General features: G+C 35.1%; 2 protein-coding genes across 2 annotated transcripts; one reads left to right on the top strand and one right to left on the bottom strand.

Moving 5' to 3' along the window:
• The first annotated feature begins 6,897 nt into the window (after positions 1-6,897).
• On the top strand, positions 6,898-7,370 carry LOC106763730. The gene has a single exon (XM_014647894.2). The coding sequence runs from the start codon at positions 6,913-6,915 to the stop codon at positions 7,222-7,224; it is 312 nt and encodes a 103-aa protein (XP_014503380.1). The 5' UTR covers positions 6,898-6,912; the 3' UTR covers positions 7,225-7,370.
• Positions 7,371-8,343: 973 nt separating this feature from the next.
• LOC106765032 (transmembrane 9 superfamily member 8) lies at positions 8,344-12,800 on the bottom strand. Its single transcript, XM_014649520.2, has 7 exons — positions 12,571-12,800; positions 10,811-10,975; positions 10,617-10,726; positions 10,426-10,531; positions 10,231-10,343; positions 9,982-10,135; positions 8,344-9,681 (listed from the first exon to the last, which is right to left on the bottom strand). Exons 1-7 carry the CDS (start codon positions 12,676-12,678, stop codon positions 8,524-8,526), a joined length of 1,914 nt encoding a protein of 637 aa, XP_014505006.1. The 5' UTR covers positions 12,679-12,800; the 3' UTR covers positions 8,344-8,523.
• Positions 12,801-13,104: the final 304 nt, after the last annotated feature.

The following is a 13,104-nucleotide window of genomic DNA, read 5'->3' as shown; positions in this document are numbered from 1 at the left end:
TATGATATCCTTCATGACTAAAGACTAATTAGTTGTGGAAGAGCTGGGGATGTTCTTTGAAGTTGAATCTTTGGAGCAAATCAAGAAGAAACATGACAAATATTATATGGTAATGATCCTTTTTGCTTTATTTGATCTTATTAGAGATCAACTTTTAACCATTCACGAGGTCCCTTCCATAGATACCTTGATCATACGCCTTTTTCATGTCTCGATGCCTTAAACTCAAGAAGCTCATGAACTAGTACAATCATCTGTCATGGTTGCCACACGAGGAAGAGGAGATGTGGTACTAGAGAAGGGTGATCTGGAGATCAAGGGCGTCTCCAATGCGCATACTGTAGAATAAAGGGTAACACCTAAAATAATTGTTACTCCTTGCATAGATTTCCTTTCAAAACATCCAATATCTCTAAGTTTGAAACTACCAACTCCAAGTTCACTGAGGATGAATATCAAGAGTGTCTACAATAAAAGTCTAACAACTTCGCACAAAAATCTCAATCTCCAAGTACATCAACAACTTGTATTTCGCAATCCATGGAAGATTAAAATTTATGGATAATTGACTGAAGTGTTTATGATCACATATCTAGTAATACGTTTTTGTTCTCAATCATTTCATTTCAAGAAAAACCTCATTTCATAACCCTTGCAAATAGCTTTAAAACTTCCTCAAAAGGAGTCAGACAAGTCTCCATGTCTCCCTCCTTAAATCTTAAGGTTGTCCTTTTTGTCCTTAATTTTCATTTCAATTTAGTTTCCTTAAGCTAGTCAACCAAAATGTTAAAGTGTTTAATAACTTTCAATAATAAATCTTTTGGTGTATAAGAGTGTGGTTCGGGGAGACAGATTGGAGAAGGACATAAAGCTAAAGGGTTATACCATTTTAGATCAATCCACGAGTATCTTGAGTTTCAGCTCTTGGTCCTAAAATGTTAAACGATCGACTTGGCTATCCTCATTTGTTAAAATTAAAAACAAAAAAAAAAAATCTTGAACTTAGTGGTCTTCTGACTAGATCTGTCTTCCTAAAAGGTCTCAATAAAAGTGTAATTCTAGTTTCTCTATCATCCATGTTGATATTTGGGGACTTGGTCACATTTCATCTTTTGGTTTTAGTTATTTTGTTTCGTTCATTAATGGTCATTCAAGATGTACTTGGGTTTATCTTATGAAAAATCGTCCTGAATTGTTACCCATCTTCACATCTTTTTTTAATGAAATTAAGAATCAATTTAGTCAAATAATCAACATCTTAAGAAATGACAATGCCGAAGAGTATTTTCTCATCCATTTTTTTTTTTGCAGTTTTGAGTTCACATGGTATATTACATCAATCCACTTGTCCTCATACACCACAGAAAAATGGTATAGCATAAAGGAAAAATATACACTTGGTTGAAACTACTTATACCCTTTTGTTTTGTGTCCATATTCTCTTCCAACACTGGGGGATGTCATCTTAACTGCATTTTTCTTATTAATAGGATGTCCTCCTCCTCTCTCAATCATAAGGTTCTTTTCTCCATTCTACTTCCAAATGATCCTCTCTTACACACTTGTCGTCGAGTCTTTTGTTGTGTAAGTTTTGTTCCTGACATGTATCCACACTAGACAAGTTTTCTACTCATGCTATCAAATGTGTCTTCTTTCAACGACTTCAAAAAGGGTGTTGGTGTTACTCTTCTGGAACTAAGAAGTACTACATGTATGCAAATGTTACAATCTTTAAATAGACTTATCACTTCTCTAAATTTGTTTAAGATATTCATGCCATACAGTAGGTCCTTCTTATTTTAGTGGTTGAGTCCAATATTTCCAATGTCTCTTTCAATCCAAGTCTTAATCAAAGTCCTCTTGAATCTTCATCTCCACATATTGATATCCTTTGACACATAACTTTGAAGGATAATTCAATTTTCTAAGAAAATGATTAATCCCCTACTTCAAATTCTTCTCCTTCATTACTTCATACCACGACTCCTGGTAAAGATTATTCAAGCTGACTCATTACTCTAAAAAAGGGTATTTGTTCCACTTGAAACCCACATCTCTTTTATAATTTTCTTAAATATCATAAATTTTCGCCTTCTTATTGTTCTCTTTTATCCTCAATGTCTTTTGTGGTTATATCCAAAAATGTGAATGAAGCACTTGGTCATTGTAGATGACAACAAGCGATGATTGCAAAAATGCAAGCTTTTGACCACAATAATACATAAGAGCTCGTACCCTTTCCACCAGGAAAAAAGGAAATTGGTTGTTAATGGTTGTATCCATTTAAAGTTACCCTAATGGTGAAATTGATGGCCTTAAAGCTTGATTAGTTGCAAAATACACTCGGGTTTATAGACTTGATTACTGTGACACTTTCTTTCCCGTGACCAAGATTACTATTATTCGTCTCTTTTTTGCAACGGCAACAATTCGACACTGGCCATTTCTTCAATTAGAAATTAAAAATACATTCCTCCATGGTCTCTAGCAATCATCACATGCTTCGTTTGGAAAATCTAGCTCTATTGTTCAAAAATTGGGGTGAAGATGTAGTGAAGCAAATCATTAAATCTTTTACTATCATACATCTTTCGGGAAATGTGTTTACTTAATAGTATATATTGATGATATAGTCATTACAGGAAATATTTCAACTAAAGAGTACTTGTGTAGACATTTTCAAACCAAGAATCTTGGAAGCTTAAAAAACTTATTGGGCATTGGAGTAAAAAGCTCACTCAATCAACAGATGGAATTGTAATATCTCAAATGGTGTATGCTCTTGATATATTACAAGATAGACCTATGGACCCAAATCGGAAATTAACAACAAAAGAATGTGAACTAGTATCCTATCTAGAGAGATTTAGGGGGTTGGTTAGAAAACTGATTTATCTCACTATTACAAAGCCAAATGTATCTTTTATAGTATGAGTGATTATTCAGTTCATGTAGGCTCTATGTGTTGGTTATTGGAATGTTATCATTTGCATTCTACGGTATCTCAAAAAAGACTCTCTAGCAAGGATAGTTATATAAAGATAAAGGAAGCATTCAAGTCTCTAGGTATTGTGATGTAGACTGGGTAGGTTCACCTATTGACAGATGGTCTACTACTGGATATTGTGTTTTCCTTAAAGGAAACAATATTTCATGAAAAAGCAAGAAACAAAATGTAGTGGCTCGATTAATAATTGATTTTGAATATAGACAATGTCGTCTTTAATGTGTGAACTTATATAGGTGAAGTAGATCTTTTAGGAGCTTAACTTCTGTGATATCTAGACTATGAAGATGTATTACAATAACCAAGTTTCTTTCCACATTGCAACAAATCCAGTGTTTCACGAGAGAACTAAACACAGAAATTGATTGTCATTTTGTTCATAAAAGTTTGTTGACAAAAGAAATATGTTATGAGTTGAGTGATTCTTCTACACCTCACTTAGTTCATCCTGCACCTCCCTTTTCTTTTATAGTTTTTATTGTACCCCTATCAGAGAATATTTTAGTTTTTAAAAAGGTCTGAACATTGAATAATAAAAATTAAAGAACAAATCTTCCTCCTCTGCCTACCGCATCTCAAGTTTGAAAATCCTACACCACTTTTCTTCATCCTTCCTCCTCTTTGTTGCACTTCATGTCTAAACACCTCTTTCTTTCTTTTACTCTTCCCCTCCTCTTTCATTTTTCATCATTTCATTTTAAGGTATTTTTGCTTCTGATTTGTTGTAGTGTAAAAGAAATGCTTGATTTTTTGTTTGATTTGGGGATGAGTCCCTTAACTACACTTGGATTTGTGATGAAGGGCTCCCACACTTGGAAGTGTGGATGGCGGTGGTGCTGTAGTTGGAGATGCGGTTGTTGGGAACCACACTTGGAATTACGGCTGGTGTTCGCTGCACCTGGGAGCTTCGGTTAAGGGTCGCCACAATTAGAAGTGCTTATGAGGGTAGTGCGGCTGTTGGGAATCGTACTTCAAGCTGCAATTTAGGATACTAACCCAATAAAATTGGTGTAGGAAGCCACACTATTAAAGAATGAACTAGCGATCCTCTGTAATAACGTAGTTGGAAAAAATGATCTTTCCACTTTTCATATTGTGAACAATGTAGTTGTTGTTGATATGGCTTCTTCTATGGCTAATCTTTTCAAGAATTTGGGATCTGCCAACAATCTTTCCCTAAAACCTTGTATAAAGAAGAGCTAGATGAAGAGGTAGGAATATGAAGGCAACAAAGTGATGAATTTTGTCATGATTAAAAGCAAAATATTTTTCAAATAAAAAATTTACCTAGAAACGGTGAGTGAGTTCTGAAATCAGAGGATAGTACTCTAGATCAAAGAAGTTCTGCAAAACTTCTGGAGATACTAAACCAAGATCAATTCCCTTTTGAAGATCATGAAATCAAAATGAAAATACAACCTGTGTTCACAATGACAACCAATATTCGCATACCCTATTTAAAGTTAAATCACAAAAAAGTAAACAGATGCATAGTTATTTTTTTTTAATGGACAAGCATGTGAAATGCATAGGCTTGGGTTTAAAACACAGCACCCCCACCCAGACGCAGATCCTCCTGCGTTCGCCATAACCGCGATTCGAAGGGCGGACAAATGCACCCCACCCAGACGCAGATCCACTTGTGGTTCGCCGTAACCACGATTGGAAGGGCGGACAACACGCCAGCCATGCACCCCAACCCAGTTGCAGATCCACCTGTAGTAGTCATTAGTCGCAGATCCAACATGGCGCAAACAACCAACGAGGAGGAATGCAACTCTTTCAATTGTAAAAATTAGAGAAGAAGGGAAGACGACGAAAAGGAGAAGGAAGAAATATTAAAGGGTTGTAGGGTTTGCGTGAGATGCGGAAGAGAGTGTAGGGTTTGCTGTGAGATGTGGAAGAGGAATTTAAGTTTTTAGAAAACCGCATAAAGCCTGACAGAAATAGTCTTAGGGAGATAGGGGTACAGTTGGTATTAAAATAAATTTGGGAAATGCAGGATGAGGTTAGGGAGGTGCAGGAAGGATCACTCGTTATGAGTTTGTTGGATCAAATAACCAACTTGCATATATGTTGACCAAATCCTTAAGGATACTTTCAAATTTAATGTATTTGTTTCAAACTTACTACATACTATTTGTATGCTCCAAGATGAAAAGTGTTGGAACAATGATTAGTGAAGTCGAAAGGACTAAAATAAGAAGTGGTGTGTAAGTTATCTCTATTTATTGTACTTAGTTGTCCCAAAGAGTCTTTAGACCTTTCATCTCCCTATTATATAGACTTTGTATTAATATAAATAATAGAACATGAGAAGATCCAACAAATATTTTTTATTTTTACTCAATTGAATTTTTATATTTTAAATAATCAAATAAAAAAAAATATGTATATCAAATTACTAATTAAAGTTTTTTTTCTAATTTATAATCTTACAATTTATAATTTTATATTTTGTAATTTTTTTATCGAAAAAATATCAACTATTTCTTCCTATTTCTACATTTCTTAGACCTCTATAACATTCTATTCTAGTGAACTTCTCATCTAAATATAAGCTTGAATTCATCAACCCCTCTTACAACACATTCGGTGGAGAAACGCATGAGTCGTTGAAAAAATCTTTGGTTAGACTCGAATCCCATTCACAGAACCTTGTTTTCGTTATTGTTAATTGTTTATCTATGATGTACCTCATTGTAGAGGATAAAACTCCCATCAACTTTTTCTTCATACCATCAGAATCAAGTACTTTCGTTTGCACAACCAATTTTCTAGTTAGCTTCTTTACGTATGAAGGGCTTTGGCCTTCTCAATTTTTTTTATTCAAAGAAAAATTAATATATAAATAAAATATTTTTTAATTTTATTAAACTTTATGTATTTGGTCCACTTAAATTGGTATACATTTATAAAAGAAAATTTTTGTATACCAAAATATTTGTTAAAAATTCGTCACTAGATCAACTTCTATCTTATGTAATGTGCATATGCAAAACATGAAACTTGAATTCAATTCCTTTATAAGGTTTTTTGAACTGCAAAGTGGAAAATACGATTACTTTTTTTAGGTTTTGGATGTCATTAACGCCGACAAAGAGATGGCTGGAAATTTTTTCAGCAAGGTAGTTGTTGAACTTAAAGACAAATAAAAATATCACATAAATAAATGATAGATAAATTATAAAATTATAAAATTGGATTAGTCCAAAAATTTTAGAATATAAATAAATACATCATTGACACTAGTTATCTTTCAAATAATGTCACGTTAATTTCTTTCATTGAATAAACCGTAATAAATATTAAAAAAGTTAAATGACAATTTATATTTTAAATTATTTTTTAATTTTAAAAAAATTAATGGATCATCCCGTCCAGTCCGTCTTTAACCTGCTAGTTTCATGAATTAGACGAAGCGATGACACATTGAAAACTTCAACTTGACCTAAAGTGATGAACTAAACCAGATTCAAAACTTCAACTCGATTTAACCTGCTAGTTTCATGAATTATACCACCTTCTGTTTAATTCTCAATGCTTTTTTTTTTTTTTTAAATCCTAATCTTTTATTATAAAATTTGTGTTGTGTTTAGAAACTATATGTATATATATATATATATATATATATATATATATATATATATATATATATATGGTTGATGTCAAGCACATTACTACTTACGGACAAGTTAGAATTGAGTGTATAAATAATAATTTGGGAATTGAAAAGTGGTAGCATGATGTGTGCGTGAAGCAGCATGCATGGTAAATCTGGTGAACTCCAGAGGCGATTTCAAGGACACGTAGTGGCTACGTGTTGGGAAGACATGAAAGTTGGGGTGTTACGTGGCTTGAGAACATTTAAGGTTTATTTTGAGACATCAAAGTTGGAGTGTTAGATGGGTGAAGAGGTAATGATATATAGAGAAGAGGTAGTGGTGGAGGAAGATAGGAAGAGGAAAATGGATAGAGAAAAAGCACAAGCAGAGGCCTCAAAGAGACCCCCAGGTCATGGTGCCACTGAAGTGCTTCATCAGAGGAAATCACTTCCTTACAGCTACACAACAATGGCTGTAACTGGTTTGGCTATTACGGCTGCAATTGGGTATACTATCTTATATGCAAAGAAGAAGCCCGAAGCTAATGCTAGGGATGTGGCTAAGGTTTCTGCTGGAGTTGCACAACCTCAGGATACTCACCCTCGCAAATAGTTTACATCTTTCTTTGCACTACCACTTTTCACAAATACTTTTCATTTCATATCAACTATCTTTGTATCGGGGAATGTAGAATGGACCACACTCCTTCTACTTCATACATATATTACTAATAAATTCTTAATTTCTTGCACCTGTAAGAGAGAATTTTGTTCGTGCTTCCGTCTTAAATTCAAATATTTAGTACATACTTTTATTTTTTTTATCTTTAAAATTGTCAAATATAACATTGAATTCGTGATATGTTTCATTTGGTTCTAACACGTTTGTTAGTGCTGTCAGAGATTCGTGATTTGGGTTTTCAGATCCATTAATTTTTAACAATTGAGTTAAATGCAGAGCAAACTTAATATATCAAGTATAGAAGCTTAAAAATGAAAAAACATGGGCAAATCTTAAAGGTTAGTTCCATTTTTTATCCTGTACCTTTTTCTGAGAATTTAACAGATGATGTATAATTAAAGATAACGGTGAACTTTATTACCTTGCTTTGTACTTTATTCGCTGCCTAAGCATTTCTTTTGGTAACATTAAGCAACTACTTTGACACTGGAGTTGTTTAGAAGTTGATTTACTTTCTATTTTCTCCTTTGATGCGTAGAACGCAAGCTAAGCAAATTCCGTGACACTCAAATAGTTGCTTTGAAATGCATAAACTTTTCTTCAATCCTGCTGTACTTGTGAACGACCGACCTATTATATTGCTTGCTAAGGGAAGTATGAAAGCAAGACATCAAACGTATATAACTTGTGGTGCCATCAGACAATGAATACAATGGTAGCACCTATTGCCTGCCAAATTTTCGAATAGAACAAACATCTAAAATAGGCAACCTTCAATCATTTATCAAATGTGAAAAAAATATCAATTCATATATGGACATATATATGTGTGCGTAAAAGAAATAGGTGTGCGTAATAACAAGACAAAAGTGGTTCAATTCAGCAGAGGCTCATAAGTCCGAACTACGTTGTTGGGATATCATTTTTATTACACCGCTAATAATAAAAAATCATATGACAAGGAGCCAACTTGTAATTCTCCGAAAGTAACACAGAAAACGCCAAGTTAAGACTGCAGCGTACACCTTAAAATCTACACTTCGACAACTCTGGCAAGTAAAAGATATTGAAACAAAAGAATAACGGTGTTGTCACAATTCAAAACTGTATAGAATAGGTTACATCTGATTCTGAACATGACATCAGTACTTGAATTTGAAAATCCTTACACAAATGGTCTTCGTCCTTCAAGAAGTATAGTAGATTAATCCAACCCACTGATTGCTATAACTAATCAATCTTGACCGAGGAATAGATGAGCCTTGTGAACCAAAAGCATGCGTAAAATCCGATGGATCCAGTTACAACAAAGAAGGCATAGGAAGCTATAAGCATGTAACCGAAGTACAATAACCCAGATACCAACTTTGTGATTTCAAGCTTGGTGAAGAAGTAGAATGTTGCATAAAGAAATAGATAAAGAGCAGATGAGCCAGATGTAAGGTAAGACCGCCACCACCACAAGTAATCCTCACTGCACAACTGGAAGTAGCAGAGCACAATTGTTATTTCAGCACAAGTGACAATGAGGATGACAAAGACCAAGAAGAGGAAGCCGAAGATGTAGTAGAACTGATTCAACCATATTGAAGTGAGGATGAAGAAAAGCTCAATGAAAACAGCTCCAAATGGAAGTATTCCTCCGATCAGAATTGAGAAGACCGGATTCATGTACCATGCCTGCTCAGGGATTTGCCTTGGGATTTTGTTTGTCTTCACAGGACTTTCAGTCGCAGGCTTCCTAAACCCAACATAGGCACCAACAAAAACAAGTGGAACCGAGATCCCAAACCATAAAAAGATCAGGGCAAACATTGTTCCAAATGGCACTGCTCCAGACGATTTTTGTCCCCATATCAGAGCATTTAACACAAAGAAAATGGCAGAAACGATTCCAGGGAACATGATTGCAGTTTTGAGGGCAATTTTCTTCCACTCTGCTCCTTTGAACATTTTATATAAGCGAGCCGAGGCATAACCAGCGAAAATTCCCATGAAAACCCAAAGCAAGAGCATGACCGTCATTAGCCCACCTCGGTTTGAAGGAGAAAGGAACCCCAGGACAGCAAACATCATCGTTACTAGTATCATTCCAAAAAACTGAACACCAGTCCCAACATAAACACATAGCAAATCTGGATTGTTTGGTGGCCTAAAAACATCACCGTGGACAAGCTTCCAACCAGTCTCTTCCTGTGCTTCTTCTTGGGTTTCTAATTCATTGTACTTTGAAATATCACGGTAAAGTGTACGAAGCATTATCATTGCTACCATACCCGAGAGAAAGAGAACAATCATCAATGAATTCACAATTGAGAACCAGTGAATTTGGTCATCACTCATCAGCAAATAGGCATCCCATCTTGAAGCCCACTTCACATCACTCTCCTAAATGCAGGAAAAAGGTAAAAGCGGGTCAAAGAAGATGACAAAAGATGAGAATAGAGGGAGTGATGACTTCCCTTGGTTAGAAGAAAAAATGAAGAAATTAAGCTACGAGAAGAAAAAAGAAAAAAGAAAAGCTATATTAAACTAGACAAACTGCCCATTAACGAGCGATGAACAATATCTACTAGGACATAATTCATAAAAGAATATTTTGAACTATTTGCCTTAATCCACCAATACCCATCATCATTGAGTACCAAAGAAAGTATACATGTACTATTCAAATCAAAATAACCTCACCTGGAATTCAACATCATAAGTGAAGATAATTTCCTTGTTCTCTTCGACCTCTTGAGGAGTGTTCGAATTCACAACTGTGTGTTTAGCATGAGGGTCACAGGTTGTCAAACGGGTGGCCTGTTCATCCCACTTCCCTTCATATTCATGTTTAACACTGCACAGAAACATTCGTAAAATCAATATTGCATACAAACCACGACTGCTAAATGGAATAACTTAACCAAACAAAACAAGCACAAAAATACTGACCTGAAAGGCTTAACCTCAAAGCCCACAATTCTAGCAGATTCAGTAAGTGTATCTCTATGATACTTGACCGTAAAAGACAAATGGTTGTGAATAAAATGCTTCTCTTCCTTGCTCTGTGTATTTCAACAAAGTAAGAACAAGAAAACACAAGGCACTCACAACAATAAACATTGTTCTAAAAGATGCAGAGCATACCCCAGTATACTGCCCTTTGAGTCCAACATGGAAACCAAGTTGATATACAGTAGAGTCCGGTTCCACCCGTTTTATGGGAACAACTAGAGGAAGGTTATCTAGGATCCTGCAAGTAAAAGGCAGGTAACAAGATGTCAACATTGTGGCAGAGATGTGGAATGAAAACATATGAAAGTTATTGAACGCCATACATGTTCACTCGATACTCATCATCAATCTTCTCTTTGAACTCTTTTGCAGTTTTGGCATCAAGCTTAAGCTTACACACAATATTGCACATTTGTGGTTCACGCATCTTAAACTGCAAATATGTCACCCAGTAACTAAGTTGATAACCATAACATAATTAGCCATGCAAGAATTAAAAATGCCATATGAAACATACCACATATCGAGAATTTTCAATGCGATCACCACGAAGCACTTCTCCAAGATTTTCAGCGCTATCCAATATTTTCTCTGGTGCACAATACGGAAGAGAATAGTATGTATATGGAAGCTGAGTCTTCGTTGAAGTTAATTTGTTTACTTTTACTTGCAATGGATCTCCCTGCACCGTATGAATAGATAGTCAATAAATAAATATATCTATCCATGCATTTCTGGATATCCGTTATTATTAATTTAAAAGTCAAAACTGGACAGCAAGAATACAAGGGTAGAAAACAATACTAACAAGAAAAACCAGGAAGACCGAAAGCTTAATTACATAATAATTGTGTGCACCCAATTCATTTGATGGGTTGTTATATGTTAAAAGAAAACAGGGGACAACAAAAACCACCCAAAGAAGAATAATTATTAAGTTTAAATGTGCGATTGTCCATAAAGAAACAAATAGAAAAGAAATATAACCAGAATCAACAAAGTGAAAGAACAAAGTACATCATTAGCACATTCACAATAGTAGGCCACAAGTGGTTGTTGAGTAGAGGCATATGAAAATCTAAATATTTATCTTCTAGGGAACCAAAAGGTCACATTTACAATCCCAAGACACAGCTACCTATCAGCCTTGGACAAATTAGCCGGGCTGTACATAGAATACTTTTTTCATGAATTTGTGAAACAATACTCAGAAAACAAAATTTGATTCTATTCTCCATATCAAAACAACACAAAACAAGTACCACAAACTCTGTGTGTGTGTGTGTGTGGTGAGTGTGAGGAGTTAATCTATCAGTCAAAATTTGTTTCAAGTAAAACAATATTAAGCTCTTCTCAAAGTCCCACTTGACCCTTTACTTCTTTAATCAATCCATGAAAGTAGAGAAATCAGTAAAACTCACCGATGAAACAACGTAAATAGTAAACACACTACCAGACCTATATCCAAAATCTTCACACACTCCATGCCTGCACTTCAAACAGGCTACTTCTAGATACATGTTAGGGAGCATGGACACGACATTGGAAAATTGAAAACAATATTGGGGCAAGGGCTAGAGATAAGACAAATTCCAAAAACCATGAGATAATACACTCGTAAATTTAATCTTAAAACTAAAATAAAATTAAAAATTTAAATCACAGTGAAGAATTCATGTTTCAAAAATGAGTAAAGGTCACTGTAGACATAATATAATAGAATGCTAAAACACATTTAGTTATTGAAGCTTCCATTGAGTATCTAAGAATTAACATGAGCACGTATCCAACACTGCTAGCATTTAGAAGTCTCCATGCTTATTACATTACAAGCTGAGCTTAAATTCCATCAACTGACAACACCATTTCAACAACAGAGTCTAACATTATCACAGAGACTAGAACGGATCAAATCATCAAAATGCGTCACACACACCGCACCGAAGCAACTAAACCATTTCACCGACACCAGATCGAAGTTAAATTAACACACACAATATCAACAACAACACTTCCACATACAAAAGGCCTTGTACACTAACACCACAATGTCGCCAAACTATCACTTAGAAAATGCAGCGAAAAACCGAAAATCACAGCCTAAATAAAAAGAAAAATAAGAAACAATGTAAATCGAATATAACATCGGCCATATTCATCTCAGATCTCAGATTCAAACGCAGATCAAGCGGTTATGAAGCGAATAAACGATAAATTTGGAAAAATGAACCAGTGCGCGTAATGTGAGATGGAAATGGAAATGCAAATGGAGTGAACCTTCTGGAAGTCCTGTGGAGCAACGCCAGGGAGGTAGAAGCAGAGTGCGCCATGGATGAAGAGTGGAAGAAGAATCGCGGAGAACGTCAAGGACCTCCAAAACGCCATAGCGTTTGAGATCGAAACGACAGAGAGAAAAAGAAGAGAACGATAGATCTGTGTGAGGTCTTTCGAATTCGTATTGTTATGTTCGTTGAGAGCAGAGAGAGTAATATAATAAGGGGGTGAAGAACGAGGTGAAGCTTTTTCTCCGGTTACTCCTGGTACGGTTATTACTTCATTCTCCTCACTGATGTCGCCACGTCACTGCTTCGGCTAGAAGCGAGGGCAAGATCGGAATTTCGTCTTTTATGAGATTGTTGATTGGAGGGAAAATTAGGAAGTCACTTATTATTATTAACTTGTCAATGCTTCTTCAACCCAGATCTGTAGGAATGGTAAACACTACTTTTATCTTCCTTCTTCAAAAAAATAAAATATACAACAAAAATTTATTTTTTCAAATTTTATTGGAAAAAAAAATGAAAAATGAAA

The sequence above is a fragment of the Vigna radiata genome, chromosome 6, assembly GCF_000741045.1.
Source record: "Vigna radiata var. radiata cultivar VC1973A chromosome 6, Vradiata_ver6, whole genome shotgun sequence".
Taxonomy (NCBI): domain Eukaryota; kingdom Viridiplantae; phylum Streptophyta; class Magnoliopsida; order Fabales; family Fabaceae; genus Vigna; species Vigna radiata.
The sequence above is the reverse complement of the archived record's forward strand: the minus strand, read 5'-3'. Positions and strand labels throughout refer to the sequence as shown.